General features: G+C 39.3%; 1 protein-coding gene across 4 annotated transcripts in view; it reads left to right on the top strand.

Annotated features, from left to right (window-relative positions):
• Positions 1-22,584, top strand: part of LOC121327777 (FERM, ARHGEF and pleckstrin domain-containing protein 1-like) — a 103,300-nt gene that overhangs the window by 57,011 nt on the left and 23,705 nt on the right. For 3 of the 4 annotated variants that reach the window (XM_041271980.1, XM_041271981.1, XM_041271982.1), the window contains exons 3-13: positions 5,905-6,009; positions 6,552-6,594; positions 7,052-7,130; positions 11,678-11,775; positions 12,983-13,097; positions 15,280-15,427; positions 15,726-15,821; positions 16,188-16,354; positions 19,520-19,588; positions 20,149-20,224; positions 20,558-20,795. In XM_041271980.1, the coding sequence (XP_041127914.1) occupies positions 5,905-6,009; positions 6,552-6,594; positions 7,052-7,130; positions 11,678-11,775; positions 12,983-13,097; positions 15,280-15,427; positions 15,726-15,821; positions 16,188-16,354; positions 19,520-19,588; positions 20,149-20,224; positions 20,558-20,795 (1,234 nt within the window). The remainder of the gene's footprint in view (positions 1-5,904; positions 6,010-6,551; positions 6,595-7,051; positions 7,131-11,677; positions 11,776-12,982; positions 13,098-15,279; positions 15,428-15,725; positions 15,822-16,187; positions 16,355-19,519; positions 19,589-20,148; positions 20,225-20,557; positions 20,796-22,584) is intronic. The other variant, XM_041271983.1, reaches the window with a different exon arrangement.

The raw sequence follows: 22,584 nt of genomic DNA, 5'->3' as shown, positions 1-22,584 counted from the left end.
CTGTGGGCACATCCATTAAATGGGCAGCTCTTAAACCGTGGTTGTCATGACACACATACAGTGTGTGTATATGTGTGTGTAAATATATATATATACACACACACACACACGCTTGCCCACTATTTGTTACGCTCATAACCAAACAGTGTTGTTTCTGAACCCATGAGGGAAAAAAACTGGCAACGATAATGACACGTACGACTTCATTTGCAGGCAGGGAGCCTTTGCCTTGAAGAAGAAATGCATTGGTGGCCAGCCTGTTCATTCATTCAGAAAAGAAACTTCAGAAGTTCCATCACTCTAGTCAACAAAGTCTTGTCTTTTTACCAGCACAGCAAATCCTGTAGAAACCACAGGGAGGCTTTTGTTGCATTTACTGCAGTTTGGAGAATAGTCTCGATTCTTTAAGGGATGGATGGGGAGAGGGATAGAATTGAGGTTTTTTACATTTAAGATTCCATTGGGCTGGGCAACACGATTTGAGTGGTGTTGCAAAGTCATTGTGAAATGGAAGCTGCTTCTGCAAATCTGCAAGACTTTTTTCTTTGTAGTTATCAGCTTGCCATTCTTTTGAGTTTCAAGCATCTAACGTGTTGTTCGATAGTATAACTTTCTCATGAAGTTAACCCATGAAGTATTTTATATAATATTTAGACAAATGTGTTCTATTTCAATACTATATACTTAGTACTTTAATTGACCAGAATTAAAAAATTGCTATACATTAGTTCATTTGTTTTCAAATAATCAGGTAATTGAAAAGTATAGTTTTTAAATGTCTCTGCTGTCAAAGTCCCACAATAAAATATAATAGTTCACTTTCATGAGTCCATCCAACATATTGTGTACTGTACAGTTAGTTTAGATTCATACAATAGTGTGTGTTTGTGTTCAGACTATGTAATACTTCAAAATTGTGTTAAAGAAGACTGTTTAGTAGTTATACAAGAACATTATGTGACAAATGATGGGACTAGAACTCTTTCTTAGGGTCTTCAGTGTTAAAAATTAGTTTTAGGTGGCACTCTGCAAGGGGGTGGAGACTGCACTGAAACCTGTAGTAGAAGTGTGAAAAGCTCTTGATGGCTTAGTGCTGATAAGGCTAGAAAGGTGTGTCCGCTTGTAAAAACTACAATGGCTCACACAGCTATGCAATAGGAGTGTTATTTCTCGGTTTGATGCTGCTGTTCTTCCTTCCCGTGCCAGTTGGATCTCAGATTTGCAGTTAATCCTGCTGTGCCCAAAGGAGCATGACCAGTGTCGTGTTTTTATTGACATCATTAAAGTACTGAAATGTAAACATTAATGCAAATACAGTATGGGGGTTATGGAGGCACATTTATATCCGTGGGCCAAAATTAACAGTTGCCAAATAACGTCCATGGCTTTATGCTAAAACAGGTTTTACAATCAGCATGCAAAGTTGGGAAAAAACGCGTCGGGTTAAGATTACTAACATGCTGTTCAAATACAGTGACACAGGGACTTTGAGTGACATCATGCACTGATGCATCCATTAAACCAGCTTTTAGTTTATAATGAAAGCAGCACGGGCTGGTAAAACGATGACATGATCAGCTACTGTAATTAAGCTGTAGTTTCAGGTTACTCTACTCTTGGGGAAGGGGAGTGGGGGGGCAGGCAAAAAAAGAAGTCTAGTGTGTTTCAAGGCATGATTGAAACGATATTCTACTCTTTACAGCACGCAGTAAATCTGGGGGCCCTGGCACTGTTTCAGTATGTATTTCAGAGCTGCTCTGGCAAGCCTGACAGTACTACACAAGGCTGGGTTTGTTTCACTATTTTCATGCTCCACTTTATGGAACACATTCCATGCATTAAAACATGTTCTGTCTGTGAGCTTTGAGGAGAGCAGCAATAAGGTGGTACTGTGTGTGTTGCTGCTTCTTGCAAGCGGACCAGTGAAGGTGGTCTTGGAGGGCAGTGTCAGCAGGTCAAATTCAGGCATCTGCTGTCACCTGGAATGCGCTCATGTTAGTGAGAAGACTGAACCCCACACACACAGGCATGCTGGGTCTGATTCCAGTTATTTCACACAAGAGCAGTAGCTTGTAAATGTTAAAGCAAAATGTGGAATATTGTTTATTTTGCATCTTGTGTCACGATTCCAAACTGACAGTCTGGTTAAAAAAAAAAAAAAAAAAAAAAAAAAAGCTTTTTTCGGCTGCTTTGATTTATTTTAGTCAACTTAATCTAAACCGCATTTAGATTTTATTCAGTTTTAAAGTTCCTGTGTTTTTTGTGATTTTTCCGTATTTGAGATTCAGGTTCGATCGCACCGTTTGGAAGTGTTGTGAGGGGTCATTTTATTTCTGAGGTACAGTACAGCAAACCAGGTTCCCATTTTAGGGTTATTCAAATCTGTAACAGCGTAAAGGAAGACCCGTTTTGAAAGTTCAGAGTTCCTTGGTATTATAAATGTGACATTGTAATAAACAGGTTAGACCACAACAGTACTCAGATATTATTCTTAAACCCTAATTTCCCTAGTGACATGATGTCGTACTGTTGGCAGGTCAGACATGTACAGTACAGTAGGAGAAGCAAATACAATACTGCAAAATTGGGTTGTGTTTCCTGATAAACATTGGAAGCAAAGAGGGGTAACTCCCATTATACATTATAACCACAGACCTGAATTAGTGACTGTCCGACAACCCCATTGTCTCGCAAATTCCTCAGTCCAAGGTACAGAGAGCTATTGCACATAGAACAGAAGGACGGTGCAGTCAGTAGTTGTCTTTCTTATTCTATTATCTCTCTTTCACATGACTTTCCTCGTCTAGAAGATAGACAGCCTTGACTCTCCTGCCCCGCACTCTGATCTGTTGCCATTGATGAGCTGGCTGACACAGCAGCACATGGCAGCATCAGTCCATTCATCTGCCAGTCCAATGAGCCCTTGTATTCCTCACAGTTTAAAGCGACAGTGGTCCTGCCAACATTGCGAAATAATCTGCTCTCATGACTCCTTCAGTATGCTACCTAGCACGCCAGACCAAATAACACAAATATATTGAAATACGAAAGCCAAATATCCATTTAGGTGAACACTGGAAATTAATTTGCTACATGATTTTGAAACTATACATTATTAAACCATTTTCGACCCCTAACATGTTCTTCAGTTGCCTGAGCCTAAAAAGGTGGTGCACTCTAGTGGCAACATTTGGAATCTTCAGGGGCCAGCCGATTCTTTCAGGAAAGGCATAATTAATAAAACATGGAAGAAATTAAGGGGTTCAGTTCTGGTGCTTACTTACTTATTTATTCATTCATTTTTGGTCAAGTTGCCTAGTTGCCTTTAGGTGTGTGTTCATGTTAAATAACCTATGTTATTTTAACCTGTGTAATAAAGCTGTAAGCTCTTATAGTGGGTGATGGAGAATCTGTCTTTTGAAGTGATAGCTGTTTTTAATAGTTGCATCACAGAGGAAGCAGTCTGAAGCCTCCTGTATTTTGTGTTTTTTTTTTTTCTTAGTCCAGGTTGATTTTGTAAGCTAATGAAAGCCAGGATCGTGGGTTGCTGTGCCCTTGGCATCAGATCTGGTAGAGGAAGGAGGAAGACAGTGCAGTGAATTCTCTACCCTGTTAGTTAATTTATCAGAGTAGCTACACACATTTTTGTTTATCCTACTACATTCTTTGTTGTTTTTTTAAATGCTTTTATAAAAGTACTTGTTCAGATAAATACAAAAGGATTAGCTTATACGTACCTGTGATTTTATTGAGCAATCATCCCACAAGTGCATTGGTACCCCAAGTACCATTTGAAACTGTGTTCTACGAAGTAGCTGTCTGCAATGGTGACTGCCATCACGTGGGGTAGGTTTGTCATTCTGAAATTTTACAGCTGTTTGGAAAATACAATAGGACAGTTTTCAGATGAGCAAGGTCTGAATGAAAACAGGCAACAGATACCCAACCCTCTAATCTCAAAACTGGAAGTGTATAGAGAAATGCAAGTCTTGTATTTAGCAAAAGATCACAGGCCTGCAAGTCCTCCTGTATATTTTTTTTTCTCTGTACACCCCTGAAAACGAGATGCACATGTTTGTCGTGTGTGCACTGAATCGCCACGTTCTCAATACCTCTGCATGGAGATGCTCATGTTTGTCGTGTGTGCGCTGAATCGCCACGTTCTCAATACCTCTGCATGGAGATGCTCGTGTTTGTCTTGTAATACAAACAGGACAGTAACTCTTCAAAGGCTTGCTGAGGTCTGTGGAGAAACAGTTGCTTTCACTAAATCATGCCAGCATGACCACATCAAAGAGCATCACTCCCAGTGAAATGTTAGGAGCCGAGAACAAAGTATCTCCAGGATCTGGTATCTCACAGTAATGCAGAGCAGCGAGCTGTCTTTGATTTTATCAATTCGGTTGTGCTACGCAGGTTTAAAAACAATTATTTATAAAGTTGTGACTAGTTAAATTTCTTTAAATTAAAAAAATAAAATAAAATACTGTGTCGTCTTCAGGATTGGTGGTTTTAATATTTAATACCTTTTAAACTGATTATACAAATAAATTACTCTTGTTCTTTTGATTTTTGTTCTTCACTTAGCATTGCTGGTGTACTATCCTTTCCTGGAGTTTCCAGACTTTTTAAGTTTTGTTCTGTGGAGAAAATGTCTTCCCTACAATGAAGTGTTTTATATCAAAGAGGTTCTTTAAAATGACACAAATTCACATCAGTGTGACAAAATGAAATGTCGAACTGGTAAACCTGATTTTAAAATAACTAAACAAACAAACGGGCTTGTCTGTTTTAATGCTCCCAGGAGAAGCTCATGAGCATTTAATCAAGAGTGGGTCATTGCACCCAGAGGAAGAAGTGGCAGGGTTTTGTGATAAATCGGCTTGCTTTCTTTTCTTTTGAAAATAGCAGTGGATCTTCCCTCCTGATGGTTAAAAGGGCTTGCTGAACATGTAAATGTCTTTGCGTGGCCAGCATGGATACAATCTCATGGTAGATTAGAGCCAATGCAAATTTCAGATCTGAAATCTAGCAAACCCCTCATTGTAAAGAGTACTGTTCTGACTTCGGTGGCAAGGGGTAAACACAATCAGGGCTGAGCATTTGTCTGACAGTCCTCTATACAACATTATTTCATTGCTTATTCTTACAATCGTATAGGAATGTTAAAAATAAGTAAAATGTATTCATATTTTGTACAAAAGAAAATGATAGGGAAAATTATTTCATGAGGGTATTCCTTTGTTTTTACTGATCATACATGTACGGTATGTAGCCTAAGTGTGTAACTTAAATATTCAGGTATGTATTATTGATATGTTATTGATGCTGCTAGCATGTCAGGGGATTAATCTTGCCAAAATATTCATAAATAAAGAATACCATCTAAATTAGGCTACACTGCTGATTTATCATTATACATTTTTTTTATCAAAGGGGAAATTTATAGGAGATGTTTTGCCCTCTGCAGTACAGTCTGAACTAGATACAGGAGGAGTGTAGTTGGTGTTATGTAGAATTCCCTTGTCCTTACAGCATTATTTCCAGTATTGTCAGAGGTTAAATCTGCTATTCTCTGCCTTGTTTGTGGTTTGAAGGCGCACAGCGGGAGAAGCTCTGATACCAGCTTAATAAAATAAAGCTGTAGCTGTTTCACCACAGTGAAACATTGCCCCAGTTTACCCAAAGGCATATCAAATAAGATACAGCTGTTCAAGCACTCTGAACTCACCAAGGATGCTCTAATGCACGAAACACAAAGTGAAATGGCTTTTGTGAGCGATATACTGTATTGTGGTTGAATCTGCTGTTCACTTTATATGGCTCCCTGCTAAAGTTACTATTTCCTTATTGTGCTGAGAAGCATCGTAGTTGCTTCATTTCTTCCTCTCGTTTTGTTCACAGCAAAGGGCACCAGGGAAGATCCTCTTTGATCTGGTCTGTACACACTTGAATCTCATCGAGGGGGATTACTTTGGACTAGAATTCCAGGACCACCGCAAAATGACAGTAAGTGTACCCTGCACATACTTTCAGCTTTGCGATGTCACTCTACTGTTAGCAAGTACCTCAAGACCTTGGCTTTATGATGATGTCAAAACACAGTCTATAATTTTGCGTTAATCCAGGAGTAATAACCAAGAATAAAAATGAAAACCGTGTATATCCTCTCATTAGCACATCTTTCTGGGTCCCTTTGTTTTGTTATTCTTGAATCAAGTCCAGTTATTTTGTTTCCTCACTATATACAGTATTCATTTCCTCCTGTAGGTAATAGAACCCACCAGCTGAAACATAGCTAGTGTGAGGCACTGACAGGGTTCAAATAACTGCTGCACAGGAAGCTGCAGCATAGTGAGTGTGAGGCACCAACAGGGTCCTAGTAACTGCTGCACAGGAAGTCATTGGGAATTTTTTTGTTTTTAACCCTTCGAGGTTCTCGCTTTCAGCTCATTAGAATGGAATACAGTTTATTATGTTTAAGAGTTTATGTTTAATCAGATTTTCACTCTGACAAGCTCCTTGGTTTGACGACTTGTTTGTTTTTGCAGGTGTGGCTGGACCTTGTAAAACCCATTATGAAACAATTAAGAAGTAAGTAGAGCAGTGTAGTAGTGGTCGTTTGCTTCTGTAAGATCAGATTTTAAACCGTCTGTGACATACCCCTGTTTATTAGCTTTGTGCTACAGTCTAATTCGCTAAAGGAATATATTAAAGAATATTCAGAACAAGTCATGCTCTAATATCAGTGCACCCTTAATTTATTACATTACATAATGTACTAATGCTAGTTTCAAATATATTGACACTAGTCCTCTTCAATTTGCAGAAAATATTTTGACAGACTTGCCTGGTGATCATTTTATTAAACATATCAAAATGAGACGATACATTGTTAAATATTAAAGCTGTTTTTTTGATTTTTTTAAACTATTATATTTAATGTTCTCGTTTCATGAGTTTTACAACATGCCATTCTCATTGTGCCATGTTTTCTTCTAGGTTGCATGTGTTGTGTATGGTTTGTAATTGAGTAACCCTGTTTCTGCAGGACCCAAGCATACGGTGTTGAGATTTGTGGTGAAGTTCTTTCCTCCTGATCACACACAGCTGCTGGAAGAGTTAACAAGGTCAGCGCAAGTTTCTCTGTCGGTTATGAAGGGGCGTTCTCTCTGGCTGTGTGCTCACTGTGTTTCCTTGGTAGCGGACAGTAAGAATGATGTCATGCTGTAAAATGTGTTGAGCAGTGACTGCTACAGCAAGGCATACAACAACTTTAAGATGGTGTAAAAAAGAAAAAAAAAACTTTTTTTTTACATGCACACAGCAATTCAATAAATCAAATACATTCATTTTGGGAAATGCTAGTCGGATATTATGAAAGCTGTTAGCTGAGAATATAAAACTTGTGTTGACCTTAATTTGCTACTGAAATAAAAATTCCTTCTATTTTTTTTTTTTTTTTTAAACAAACTCCTCGGTGACCGGGTTGTGGAAACCTGACAGGCTGTGCAGATACATGTGTAGTTTTATTTCGGTACTCCTTAAGGATAAGGTGTATTTTCAGTTTTGACCTTCCGTTTTGTATAATTCTGTTTCTGAGGCAAAGTCTCTGCGCTAAACGGATTTGTTTTCACTAAGTTAGAGTTCGCACTCCACTCGGAGTTCCATTCAGCAGGGTTCAATTCTACAGTTGCATGCCTTGCCTGTGTTTTCTAGCATCCAGCCAATAGGCGGTGCATGTGCCAACACATTACCTAGACAACACAATGCAGCTTAGAGAGCTGCATGCCTTGACCAGCAAAACAAGAAGTCTGGTGAGGCGAACAGATCACTTTCATGCATGGCTATCATATAATTTAAAATGTTGTAGAATAAACACATTGCTCTATGTATGTTTCAGAATAAAATTAATGTTTTTGTGAATTCCGAGGTATGCAATGCGTGGGTTGCATACATAGATGACAAGCCACTGGTGTTGAGATATCACAATCAATATTGGCACTGAGCTGGATGCATTACCACATAAGTAAGCTAGGCTTCCGTTAATTAAGTCAATGTATTTTGATAGTAGAAGTTATACTGAACCTAATTTAATCTGACTTGGGTTTTCTTAGTCTTGCAGCTGGTTGGCACACTTCATTCAGAGCAGAGTCGGAATAGTTTTGGAATATTTAACATTAATTATCAAGTAGTCAGAGGTACAACAGGTTGTTGCTGTTACCTGCTTTTCACTGATTTTAGAAACGTTTGCGTGGGAACTTGTTTAACAGTGTACCTCAGGGCTGGAATTGCAGTGTATAATGTCAGGCTTGTCTTTAGTGTGCTTTGACTTTCTCTCTTTTTGAAATATGCCAGTTCGGTTATTTTGCCAGGGTTCCTCTAGCTCCATGAATAGCTCCAGTGATGCACTGTTTTCCGGAACTATCCTACTCCCGTTTTCTGGCACAGACAGAGTCTCTGGTTTTTTATTTTTATATTTTTTTTCCCCCCATATAAAAAAAAAAAAAATCCTTTTATGGATGAATTGCAAATCTTGTTTCAAATGCAGTACATGTCTGAGTATTAAATACAGGGGCTACATACTCTATATAGTTTTAACATTAGAATGACATCATCTGGTAATATGAAGGCCTGCCGTTTTCTTTGGCTGTATCTGATGCAACAGGCTTGTTTTTGCAGTTGTAGTCTGGAGTTTGAGTAAAAAGCATTTTTTTATAGCCTGTTGACTGTTTTGTTTAATTTGTTTTGCTCTGAAAGGAGAAAAACTGTGAAGCAGACATTCAAGCACAATCTATAGAAATTTAAAAATGTTCTTTTATAGGCCCAAAGTTCAAGGTGTTAATTGTTTTATTAAAAAAAAAATGTTGTTCTGCTTCAGTCAGAATCCCTTGTGCAATGTTTCTGCTCAACAGACTGTCCATAACGTCAAGATGGTTTGATGTTTTGAAGTGATGAACAGCAACATCATCTATTTTGCGATATTTGTTTACTTTACAGATTTGCTGTCATATCTATATAGAGTAGGTTATTGACACTTTACCTTTCTCTGTGAGATTTCACAAGACTCGGTCCCTAGAAGTACTGCCCATCCCTGCTACGGTTTCCTATTCCCGCCCCAAACAAAAACACAGATTTTGCAAATATTGAAAAATAAGCTTCACCTACCAACTCCACCATATGTATTTTTTTTATTGCTTTTTAAGAATGGTATTGATTGTTGCTAAAGCCTACTGTGGCATACATTGTCTGTACACTATATTTACTACACATGAGCTGAGAAGGTCGTGTGTATTTGCACAGTAGTCTGGGTGCATACAACAGTGTGTAGAGGGCTCAGCCAGCAGAAACATACCTATCTAATTTAGTAAGTAATCTACCTCTATACAGTACTCTGCTCTGAACCAGTACAGTATGTGCATTTAAAATACAGTAGGTATACAGGAGGCAGTGTGGTCCAGAGCTTGTAACCAAAAGGTCACCGATTTATCCTGTGGCTGAGATGTTAAATCAATGTCCTATTGTAAGTGACTCTGCATATAATGCACAGTTCACAGCCTACCTCTGTAAAGTGTTTTGTGATGGTTGTCCACTATGAAAGTGGTATATAAAAATAAAGATATTAATAATTGTTTTCATGTCCTTGTACAGTGTCGGTGAAGAACGGTGAATTGGTGTTCAAAAGAATTTACTACACTAAAAACTGTAGATAATTTGAACAGTCACCACTTTCTTTATTCTATAGACACATGGCTGGTGTAACTGAGCACAGCACTGAAGATGGTCAAAAGCCCGAAACATTTGCACTTGCACTGAGCACTTTATTTGCTTGTTCATTGGTCTAATAAAATAATGTTTTTTCGTTTACTTTGATTATGTAGTGCTTTCCTTGTCTCCACTCTCCTGATCACGGTGTGCAGATCCTTTTTGATTTCTGCTACTATAGTGTAACTGATGAAAATAATATAATATCTTTATTTTTATATAGCACCTTTCATAGTGGACTACCATCACAAAGCGCTTTACAGAGGTAGGCTGCAAACCGCACATTATTTGCAGAGTCACTTACAATAGGACATTTGATTTAACATCTCATCTGCAGGATGGGGCACAAGGAGGTTAAGCTCAGGGTCACACAGTGAGTCTGTTAGTGGCAGAGGTGGGATTTGAAATGGGGACCTTCTGGTTACAAGCCCTGGACTTTACCCACTGGACCACACTGCCTCCTTCCAAAGTTGCAATGTATTTGACTTTCAGGTTTGAAAACAAGCTCTTCATTTATCCATTTTTCTGACCAATTCTGTTCTGTTGTCTGTTCTCTTAAATGTAGTGAAACAATACATTCTAAGTAGTTAGGTACACAAATCACAATCTCACAGAGCAGTACTGAATGCTTCAAAATCGCTGTTTAGGGCTGAAACCACATATAGTGTTTGGACGACTGTGTAGCACTGAGTTGGTGTTCAGCAGGCCTCATTGACTGTGTTAACTCAAGTAATTTAGAGCAGGTCATTTAGAAGAGTTATGTTGGTACACATTTTTTGATGGTGAAAATTGATCTGTTAATGTTTCCAATGTAAAAACCTTGGCCCTGAATCGCTTATCTATGAACACAATCATTTGTGCATTTCGCTCAGGTGCAGCTGCATTGAAAATGAGATTGATTCCAGAGGATTGAAATTATAACTGTTTCCCAGTGCCAACACTTTTTTTTTTGAATGGAATGGACCGTCCATTACTGTAACTGAATTATTTTCATCACATACATCACATAGTTTGTGGCTTTAAATTTGTTATCTCATCAATACTTTTATTCTCTGTTTCCTGGAATTTTTTTTATTTTGTGAAGCTGAGACTGGTGTGGCTTGTATTTTAAATTGATTGGTGTCTTTCTGGAAAGACTCCAGGGAGCTTTACAGATGCAGTGTAAGAAGTAATGAACACTGTACAATTAGGAGAACATTAAAAAAGAAAAAATATTGTAAATCTTATCTAGTAACATACAATACTGTTTCCAGCAGAGGTCTAAGGCTTGTGTTTAAAATGGATCACTGCCAAATGCAGTCAGTCACTCTCTCCGTTTACTCTTTGTGATAGACTCAGCAGTCAAATGGGAAGAGTTCCTGATGTCAGGAGTATGAACTGGTTGGCAGAGTTGCTTTCTTTCATGCTTTTTAAAAAACCCAAAGTTATTAAGAACTGTTATGACACTCCATTTGTTTTGCCATTGGAATATCACCTAATATAAAATTCTGAACATTGTATGTTTATACAGCACTGCTGTACACATTCTATTCATACACTCCTGATTTAGAGTCATACAGACTGATTTCACTTGGCTGTATTTCAAGATTAGATCCATGGGGTAATGTATCTTGTTTGACTTGCTCTAAATTAGTTTTATTTAAATAGAGGATAATAAAAGACTAGTCCTGTCTCAGAAAACTAAGCCGAGCGAGAAGGCTGAGAGTAAATGCCATAGGACTTTTTTTCACTTCACTGATTTTACATTTACAATAACAAGGGTCTCATTGTGGCACAAGCACATTCTTTCAGGTTTTTTATTTAAACTTCCAGTGAATGACTAGGACTATTGAGAGGAAGCAAATACATTTAGCTCTGAAATGTAAAATCCAATTGATTTGACTGTTTGTTTTCCCTATTTTATATTTGGCAGGTACCTCTTTGCCTTGCAGGTAAAGCAGGATCTTGCATCCAGCCGACTCACTTGTAACGACAGCAGTGCCGCACTCCTCGTCTCCCATATTGTTCAATGTAAGTAGAGTCTGTATTGCGCATTACTATGAATGGAACAGTTACAGTAACACCTTCTGATTTGTCTGAGTGTGTCTAAATAATAAATCATGCATCTGCTGCACTGTCGTGCACTGTGGTTCCTTTGGTTTGTTTGTTGACTACTTATTTTAAGCTTTTGAAACCCAAGCTCTGCATGGGTGTAGCAGTTTACTGTAGTTCTGAAATAAGATGCCAGAGTTCAGACCAGTGCAGCAGACTGGCTGCCTTGTGACTTTGTAGTGGACCAGACCTGATCACCTGCTGGTAGCCCTCTGAAGTGCTCTTAGTATTCAGTCTAATCTACATGACGTCTGTCTGCTTTCACTTTGAATGTCCTAACAATGCTAACACTGGCTCGAACCTGGGAAGCAGCTCCCAGTCGGAGGTTTTTCACCTTCTTGAGAACATTGTGATTCAAAGTGGGAGCTTGATGTAAGCTGTGAAGGAGCTCCCACTTCAGTCAGTCTGCTACACTGCTGAGTAAAGAAGTAAGTCCTCGCATGAGCTGCCTCCCTGGGTTTAATGAGTCTGGAGGTTTTAGACAGCTTCTGGATGTTAATCTCAGACTCTTATTGGAATAGGGGGACAGGGATATTCTTCAGTCACTTTTCAGAAACAAATGTAAGTCACTAGGTCAGCAACATTTCTACCATTAGGGATTGCTGTTAAGCAGAGCTGTGACCATTTTAAAGGCTACAGTTAGATATTTAGTGTTTACATAGTATACTCGAACATCCAGTTTACCGGGTTCTCTTTGGAGAACAGAGGATGTGCCCTCATACTGTAACACGTTAGTCAGGAGCCCTACCTAAAGACAGTGCTATACAGTGTATGTTCCGCCAACCAAAACCTTTAAAAAAAACAAAAAATGCACTTTAAAATAAAATAAATACATACTAATACTGTGTGTGTTGTTATATTTGTGGTTTTGAGTTGTACATTTTAATTAAACTTAGTTCTATTATTTTTGTTTTCTAAATGTTTGTCATTTCTGCCTCTGTAAAGAAAGCCATAATTAAGCATGAGCAGTGTTCTATCTCTTATTTGGAGTCTGGCACATCCAGCTTTTGTTCTATCCATCAATCTAGGAGTACAAAGCAGATTATGATTGGAGGGGGGGGGATTTATTATCTTCCAAAGCTCTTCAGAACTGACTACCAATTTCTTCTTTCCTATTTTCGATCAGCCGAGATTGGAGATTATGACGAAGCCCAAAGCCGACAGCACCTCCGGGAAAACAAGTACATTCCTGACCAGGAAGCACTGGAGGACAAGATTGCTGAGTTTCATGGCCAACACGTGTGCGTTCCCTCACTGCTTCACATGGTCTAGCTGCAATGCTGCTGCTTCTGTTCAAGCTGTCTCTCTGCAGAAATCAACATGTTGTGATCCTCATTTTTTAGTAACCTAGCAACAGAAATGTTCATTGTTGTAAAGTGGGAGAAAATGATGTTCTGTTATTTTATAACTGTGAAAAGGTAGTAACTGGAAAATTAGTATTCCTGCTAGGTTGATATAAATGCATTCATTCAATTCCAAAACTTGGCTGTAAATGCAGTACTTCTAGTTAACCATTACCCTTTTTATATCTCCAAAGGATTAGTCAAATACAGCTCCCACATAGCAGGCAGCAGCTTATCAAGTTCTAGTGACCTTTCTACAGGTGTTTTATATGTGGCAGGACGTGAGATTGCGATTGTTTTAAAGATGACGCATTACTCGTTAATAATTAATGTTATCCACCTAATTGGTGCACTGTGCTCCAGCCTCATTTACCAGATATTAACAGAGAAACAATTGCAGGCTATTGCAGTGAAAATGTTTTAAATCTCTCTTTAGTAGCTCGGTTTTATAAAAATTGCCCATGTGGTAAAACAGTGTTGTACTGTGACCACTGTTGTGCTTTGTAGTTCTGGAGCAGACAGTCTTATGTCTGAGAGAAATCTCTGACTGCATGACAGTTTGCTTCTCATAGCATCTTTTAATTAAGAAAAGCCTGACTAGCCTCTTTAGTTAAAGATAAGCTTTTTTTTTTTTTTTTTTTTTTTTTTTTTTTTTTACAATTGTCAATTTTACTGTTACAGGAACAAATTTTGAATATGGTAACCTTTGATAGCATGAATAGGAATATACAGAGCATTTGACATACGGCAAGAAATTCTGTCAAATATATAGAAAATATAACTATATAGTGCAACAAGAAAACAATCCTCATAATCAACTTCCTGGAGAAAGAAATAAATTAAAGTAATTGTAGCTAACAAAATACTGCCATTGAGCGTGTTTCTTTTAAAACTGTAAATGTGAGACGTGTAGCTAATGGGAAGAGTGGAGTGGCTGAGGTACATGGAATTATGATGTTAGCTGCAAGCACTTCTTAAGAAACACTTCTATAAACAGGACTGTAGGCAGGTTTGTAGCAACATTTGGAGTAGCTACTTTAGTGTAGGACCGATTTTTAGTTTTGTGGCAAGCACACTTTTCTCAGTATACAGTCATATAAAGACATGTTTGCTTACCTAGTTCTGTCTCCTGTCAGATATTTCTCCCTTGTGCCAGCAGTTAACGCCTGATGTGGGTTTCACTGAATATACTCAGACAGAGCGATTGCAGCCATCTACTCTACTCGTGTAACAAAGAGCTGCTGTTGTGTGTGTTCAAAACGGAGTCCCAAAGCTGTGCTACTGCTTCTGGCTGATTTGTTTAAAATACATTTATATACCTAACTGAGATTTAACTAAAATAGATAAGAACGTACTGTATGGAAAAATCTACATTTGTGGGTTTGATTTTCAGCATTTTCAACGTTCAGGATTCATATGCTTTCAGCTCTTGTGTGTTTGGAGTTTTTTGTAAAAGAACTATAGTAACATCCATAGATGATTAAAACAATAATCTAAGAAGTTTTAAAATGCACATCTGTGTGTCCCATTCTTGCTGTTGGCTGGGTTTTCTGCCCAGCTGGTTATTTTTGGCACTTTTCTGCCCTGTGCCGTATTGGCAATAGAAACTCTAATTAGCCGCCGCGCACTGGAAACAGGAAATATTTTACTAAATCTGACAAGGGGAATACAAGTATAGTTTGTCGGTGTACTTCTCTCTTTGTGTTACTCGCCAGCAGAGGGGTGAAACAATAGAGATTTGATTGGGCATGCAGGGTTTTTTTTTTATTTTATTGTACCTTCGTTATTTGCCCTATCGATGGTACAACTACAAAATAAATAAGTTCATGGAACATTCAAAAAGGAGTCACCTCATCCCACTGTTACCCTGTCATGGGCTAACAGTGGAATACTCGAAATACTGAGAATTAATTCTGGAAATGGTTCCAGGTCTCATATCAGGAATCAACCTTGCTTGGAAGGGCATCACTTAAGGAAGGTGCTGCACAGTATACAGTACTTGTGTGTCAGATTCAAGTACATTTTCTAATGAATTTGGTCAGTATGTAATAAAGAATTTGCTTGTTTGTTTTTGGGTCAGGGGTCAGACACCGGCCGAGTCGGACTATCAGCTCTTGGAGGTGGCCCGGAGGCTGGAGATGTATGGGCTCCGGCTCCATCCTGCCAAGGACAGGGAAGGCACGAAGATCAACCTGGCTGTGGCACACACCGGGATCCTAGTCCTACAGGTACAGTCACAGGAAATGCACTTGCTGCTGCTCGAGAAAGAGAGACTTGAGAGAGTGATTACAATTCTGGTTTAAAAGACGCACCCACACCCACCTGATATTGTTTTGGTACTGTACATAATCTTGGGTTCGGTAGCCAACTATCAGGAAACATGTTTTGAGAAACTGGGTTTACTGGAGAGTAATATGTCAAAGCAGATTTCTGTACATAATCAAAGATCAAATCAAAGATGCTGAATATTAAATAATCTGTTTAAAAAAATAAATAAATAAAATGTTCTTTGTATTTCATATAAAGGGTCACACTAAAATAAATGCTTTTAACTGGTCGAAAGTACGGAAGCTGAGCTTCAAGAGAAAGCGCTTTCTCATCAAACTGCGTCCAGACGTGAATGTAAGTCTTAAGTTGTGTGTTTTACTACTTTAGCTCTGTTTAGAGTATGTCTAATGAAGGTAGTTTGTCTAAATGAGACGGAATGTAGAGCTTGGTTGCTAATTTCTGACAGTAACACTAACCACTAACTAGTATTTTTTTTATTTGGCTAAATATTGAAATTCCTATAAAATCATACAAATTAAAACAATGTTTATATGTCATGATTTCTTGTCAATTTTAAATGTTACTCTGCAGGCACATTACTAACCCTAATCAAGTGTTCAGGCTCGCTAGACTAGACTGTACCGTTTCAGATGCAGACACAGATTTTCATCCTTTGAGAATATTGTTAATGTTTGGGTGCATTGTGTCGACCTCCCCCAGCAGAGCTCTTTCCAGGACACTCTAGAGTTTCTGATGGCCAGCCGCAACTGCTGCAAGGTGCTGTGGAAGATCTGTGTGGAGTACCATGCTTTCTTCAGACTCTTTGAGGAGCCGAAACCAAAACCCAAGCCAGTCCTCTTCAGCAGGGGTTCCTCTTTTAGATTTAGGTAATGCTGGGGTCACCTGTGTATTGCCCTGTTCTGAAATGTCTGCTGATTTTGGCCAAGTGACTTTTATTTCCCATCGGGGGGTGGGGGGGGGGGGGGGGGGGGAGGGAGAGAGGAGGCGAGAAGCTTGCAGTCCAGCTTTCTGTCACCAACTTGGTTTATAAGTGATCAAGGGTTTTGATTGAGTGTTTAAAAGTTCTGGGTAGTTTTCCAGAATGCTTTCTGTGTGTCTGAGAACCTGTCATGAAGTTTGTATCCACTTGCATATATGATCAAACAGTCTTATTTGTCTATCAATAGCACTTGATGGTGTTGATGTTTTGTGTAGAATAAACAGAAACCTTGTTATGGTCAATAAGGGTACCACAAAAAATAATAACCCTCTGAGTAATATACAAGGGAAATGATAGACACCAGCTTTGAGTGTTGAATATATTTAAGATTACTGTAGCCGTTGGTTACCATGAGAAACCTAATGGAAATCAAATGTTATATCAAGAGTATTATGTCTGTCAATAAAATTAATAGAATATATATATATATAATATATATATATATATATATATATATATAATGTATATATATATATATGTATATATATATATATATATATATATATATATATATATATATATATATATATATATATATATATATATATATATATATATATATATATATATATGTGTGTATGTGTATATATATATATATATATATATATATATATTTTTTTTTTCATTTATTTATTAAAGTTATGCAACACCCAATGCCCCCATGTGAAAAAGTAATCGCCCCCATAGATTCAATAACTGGTTACGCCACATTTAGCAGCAATAGCTGCGCTTCCTGTATCTATTGATCAGTCTCTTACAACGCTGTGGAGGAATTTTGGCCCACTCCTTCATGCAGAACTGCTTCAACTCTGTGACGTTTGTTGGTTTTCGAGCATAAACTGCTCGAGCATAACGGGGCCCATGTTGGCCAAAAAAGTTCCACTTTTGACTCATCTGTCCATAGAACATTGTTCCCGAACTCATGATATACATATACAGGACATCATCCAGGTGCTTTTTGGCAAACTTGAGAAGAGCATTCATGTTCTTCTTAGTGAGCAGTGGTTTCCGCCTTGCTACTCTGCCATGAATCCCATTTTTACCCGGTGTCTTTCTGATGGTGCAGTCATGAACAGTGACCCTAGCCGAGATGAGAGAGGCCGTTCTAGGGTTCTTTGTGACTTCCTACGATTTTACGCCTTGCTGTTGGAGAGATTTTGGCAGGATGGCCATTCCTGGGAAGATTCACTACTGTGCCAAACTTTCACCATTTGGACAGTATGGCTCTGACTGTGGTTTGGTGGAGCCCCAGAGCCTTAGAAATGGGTTTGTAACCCTTTCCAGACTGATAAGCATCAAAAACTTTTTTTCCGGAGGTCTTCAGGATTTTCTTAATTGTGGGATGATGTGCCTCTAGAACCTGTGTGCTGACAACTTCACTCTGATGGTAAGGGTCAGTTAGTCAGATTTATATTGGGCAGGGCTAGCCCAAATCAGGCCTGATTGTTAACCAAAGTATTCAAACAGCTGACCCTAATTAGCCCTTTAATTAACCAGGGGGGCAATAAGATTGCATATTTGATTACCTTGCACACCAAACAAATGAAAGAAGCACCAAACTCTGTCTACTACTACAACCCACAAAAAGATCTGACCAAATTCAATGCAAAAAATGTGCAAAAATGCAGAAAATCAGATGGGGGCAAATACTTTTTCACGACTATATATATATATATATATATATATATATATATATATATATATATATATATATATATATATATATACAGCTCTGGAAAAAATTAAGAGACCACTGCAAAATTATCAGTTTCTCTGGTTTTACTATTTATAGGTATGTGTCTGAGTAAAATTAACATTTTTATTTTATTCTATAAACTACTGACAACATTTCTCCCAAATTCCAAATAAGAATAATGTCATTTAGAGCATTTATTTGCAGAAAATGACAACTGGTCAAAAAATCCTCAGAGTTGGGGAACATTGTCAGAGCAGAAGGTAGCAAGTTTTCTTCCAGGACAACCTTGTACTTGGCTTGATTCATGCGCCGTTCACAAAGACAAATCTGCCCGATTCCAGCCTTGCTGAAGCACCCCCAGATGAGTCAAATTTTCAGCTTTGCCCAATACCTGGTCGTCTATTGGTTAGACGGAGACCTGGAGAGGCCTACAAGCCACAGTGTCTCGCGCCCACTGTGAAATGTGGTGGAGGATCGGTGATGATCTGGGGGTGCTTCAGCAAGGCTGGAATTGGGCAGCTTTGGCATGAATCAAGCCAAGTACAAGGTTGTCCTGGAAGAAAACTTGCTTCCTTCTGCTCTGACAATGTTCCCCAACTCTGAGGATTGGTTTTTCCAGCAGGACAATGCTCCATGCCACATAGCCAGGTCAATCAAGGTGTGGATTGAGGACCACCAGATCAAGACCCTGTCATGGCCAGCCCAATCTCCAGACCTGAACCCCATTGAAAACCTCTGGAATGTGATCAAGAGGAAGATGGATGGTCACAAGCCATCAAACAAAGCCAAGCTACTTGAATTTTTGCGCCAGGAGTGGCATAAAGTCACCCAACATCAATGTGAAAGACTGGTGGAGAGCATGCCAAGACGCTTGAAAGCTGTGCTTGAAAATCAGGGTTATTCCACCAAATATTGATTTCTGAACTCTTCCTAAGTTAAAACATTAGTATTGTGTTTAAAAATGAATCTGAACTAATTTTTTTTGCATTATTCGAGTCTGACAACACTGCATCTTTTTTGTTATTTTGACCAGTTGTCATTTTCTGCAAATAAATGTTCTAAATGACAATATTTTTATTTGGAATTTGGGAGAAATGTTGTCAGTAGTTTATAGAATGAAATAAAAATGTTCATTTTACCCAAACACATACCTATAAATAGTAAAACCAGAGAAACTGATAATTTTGCATTGGGCTCTTAATTTTTTCCAGAGCTGTATATATATATTTTCCGTTTTTCAAACATGTCTGTGTTGTAGGAGTTTTTGCAGGTATTCAGAGGCTGTTTTTGTTTGTTTGTTTTTTCCTTTTTTTTATAATAAATGATGGGATTGTTTGTTCATTTTCTACATATCAGTGGCCGGACTCAAAAACAGGTGCTTGATTACGTCAGAGACTCTGAGTTCAAGAAAATGCCCTTTGAAAGGTAACATCTATTGCATGCTGTCAGTCTTAACATTTTTTATTTTTGTTGTATCTTCACAAATCCCACAATCTCACATTGATAAATACTGGAAAAAGATGCATCTGAACTTGGTGGGTCTCACCTAAAGTTATGCAAACAATAAACAAAATAATTTGCATAGTTGCATTAGTTCCTTATGGAATTACACCCCGTCTTTAATTTACTGTACGGTAATTCTACAGTATTAAAATTGGTGCACACAATATTTGTGCAGTCATTTGCTTTTCTAAAAACAACATAATTACATTGAGCATTCCTGCAATGATTTAAAAGAGAAGGGGAGAGGGAATGGGAGGGGGCGAGAGCCAGGGGCAATTGGCTAATTGAAACGGAAGAATCAAAAGTAACTAAGATAATGATAGTTCTCTTCTAATTGTCATCCAGAGCCAGGGATTAGAGTGTCACTGGAATGTTGTGTTCCTCATATTGTCAGTAATCACTAAGTCGAGCAGAAGTAGACAGTGTAATTACCACTAGGTTTGGTAACTGAGAATGGCACATTGGCACATTTTGTCTTTCAGGAAACACAGCAAGATCCGGTCTAACGTGAGCCTGTCTCCAAAGCCTACAGAGCGCCCATCAGAAGTGCCAAAGCAAGTCAGTATAACTGTCTGTATTACACTCCTGCTTCTTGGGAGGTGTTACCTGTTTTGTACTGTATATGCATTGTGTAGTAGTGAGTTCACACAGAGACACACTGTCTGCTGTCCCAAGGAACAGGTGGAAAATGTTATCCCATATTTTTCATATCGAACCTCCTGAGCCAGTCCACCTTATTTTACAAATTTATAATTGATAGCTACAGTATCTCTAACCATGTCAATGATGTTCTGTTCATGGTTTTCATGGTGACATTGCACTGTAGCATTTTGTCCTGTTGCCCCAACCCCTGATCTCTTCTTTTTGTTTCTTGTCATTTGTCACTTGCAGAGCGCAAGCTACACCTTAGGTGACAAGCCTGACTCCCCGACCAAGCCGTCACGGCAGGTGAAGGAGGTGCCAGCGGTGGCTGCACCTGTGGAAGAAACAGCCGGGCAGCAGCGCCAGAGCCCCTCGTTGAAGTGGAGCCCCCAGGAGGACAGGAAACAGGAATATGCAGCGGAAGACGTGGATGGAGGCATCCAGGGGAAAGAGCAGAACAAGCAGCAAGCGGAACACCCAAGCACAGGTCCAGCATCCCGGGCTGCTAGGGGCAGCAGCTCCTCCATTCCTTATATAGACTGCAGTGACATAGATAGCGAGTATGATGTCATCAAGGGTCGTGTTACAAGGTCCCAGTCCCAAGCAAATGACAATTCTGAGGATGAACCAGAAATTGATAGTGATGGTGCCTACACCTACGAGAGGAATGAACATCTGAGCAAACTCAGATTCAGGGACTCCCCTCCCATTTCCAATACCCCCCTTAATATAACTCAAGAGTTTATTGATGACGACCCAGCCAATGTATTTTTCTACTCTGGCGGGACCCCTCGAATGCCTAGGCATAGCACTCTTGTAGACGAGATCTTCAGGGGCTCGGAAAACCGAAGCACATTTGCTACCCCTCTCACGCCTGGTAGCAAGAGGTCGAGTCCTCATGCAAACAGTTTCAGCAGGACTGGCTCTCGGAGCTATGTCGAGCAGAATGGCCACAGCTCAAGGTCTAGTCGTAGGGAGGAGAGTCAAGGTTACAGCCAAAGGTCTAGCCCTAGGGAGGAAAGGCAGCAAAGTTATGTTTGCAGTAGTTATGGAAACTGCTCCCCTATGGTAAACAGGGTGCACCTGCCAAAGCTTCAGAATGCCCAGAACAGATCAGACACCGATCCTTTCATACTTAGTCATGTCACCTCCACTCCCGCCAACAACCACAGGCCAGGAAGTCTTTCCAAAGCTGAGCGAATGGCTGCGTTGCAAAGGAGGAGGATGGCTAATGGCCTGTCCTCTCCAGGGCAGTCAAAGGCGAGCCCCACTACGAAGAGGCTGTATGCGAGTGGCACGATTGACCACAGAGGGGCTGTTCAGCTGATCGACTGCTCCATGAGCAGCAGGTCAGAATCCAGCGATTCAGAGTCTGATCCCCCCCTTTAGCCACCCGCTGATGTTTGGGAACCCCAACGCAGTGAGCTCATCACCCATGCCTAGGAATAAGTACTCCTTCGGGAGCCTGCATGTAGAGGAGGAGGTAGACGAGGATGGGTAGATTAATCTGAGTGATGAAGATGGTGGTCGGGTCTTCAGCTGTTAGGTAGGGAAATTGAAGCCCTGTTTTTACAATGAGATGTCTCCCTGTCTATAGGACAGGCACAAGAATGCGCTGGTTGTTTAGAAATGTCAGCTTTAGTCTTCTGAAGTAGTCAGTGGGAGGTATGCATATTAAGGCGGCATCAAGCTCCCATTGAAAGCCTGTTTCTGCATGCAGTTTGATGCACTCTTTTTGCCGCTGCAGGCATAAATAGACAGACATGAGTGTAATATCTGGATAATAAGGCCTACTGAAGGGCTGAGATTCACAATGCATTAAATAACATTAGCCAGAGGGGGCTGAGTCACCATTGGCAGCTGACAGATGCTGTACCACAAGTCACATGACTAAACATCTGTGCAAAGGGAAAATCATTCTGACCACAAGCAGAAGGGAATCTTTTAGTTTTAATCCCAGTATGTGAACATGGGTGGAGCAATACTTGGACATCAACCTCGTCCATTTTAAACATATTTAAAAATAATTATTCTAATTCTTCATTCAACCCCAAAAAATCCCATACTGAAAGACAGCAAATTTTGTTTAAAAAAAAAAAAAAAAAAAAAACTCTGTCTGTGACCTCTGAGTGTCGCAAAGTGAACCAACCAACCGTCTTGCATCCCATTGTAAATGTGGATTTCAATGCTGTTTTTTATTCAGATGCTGTTCGGTCAGTAAGTATTGAAACTCGTTTTAAGCAGAATTGTTTGAAATGAAGGAATTCTTCATAGGA

Source organism: Polyodon spathula, chromosome 15 (genome assembly GCF_017654505.1).
Source record: "Polyodon spathula isolate WHYD16114869_AA chromosome 15, ASM1765450v1, whole genome shotgun sequence".
NCBI lineage: Eukaryota > Metazoa > Chordata > Actinopteri > Acipenseriformes > Polyodontidae > Polyodon > Polyodon spathula.
This window is presented reverse-complemented; position numbering and strand designations above follow the sequence as displayed.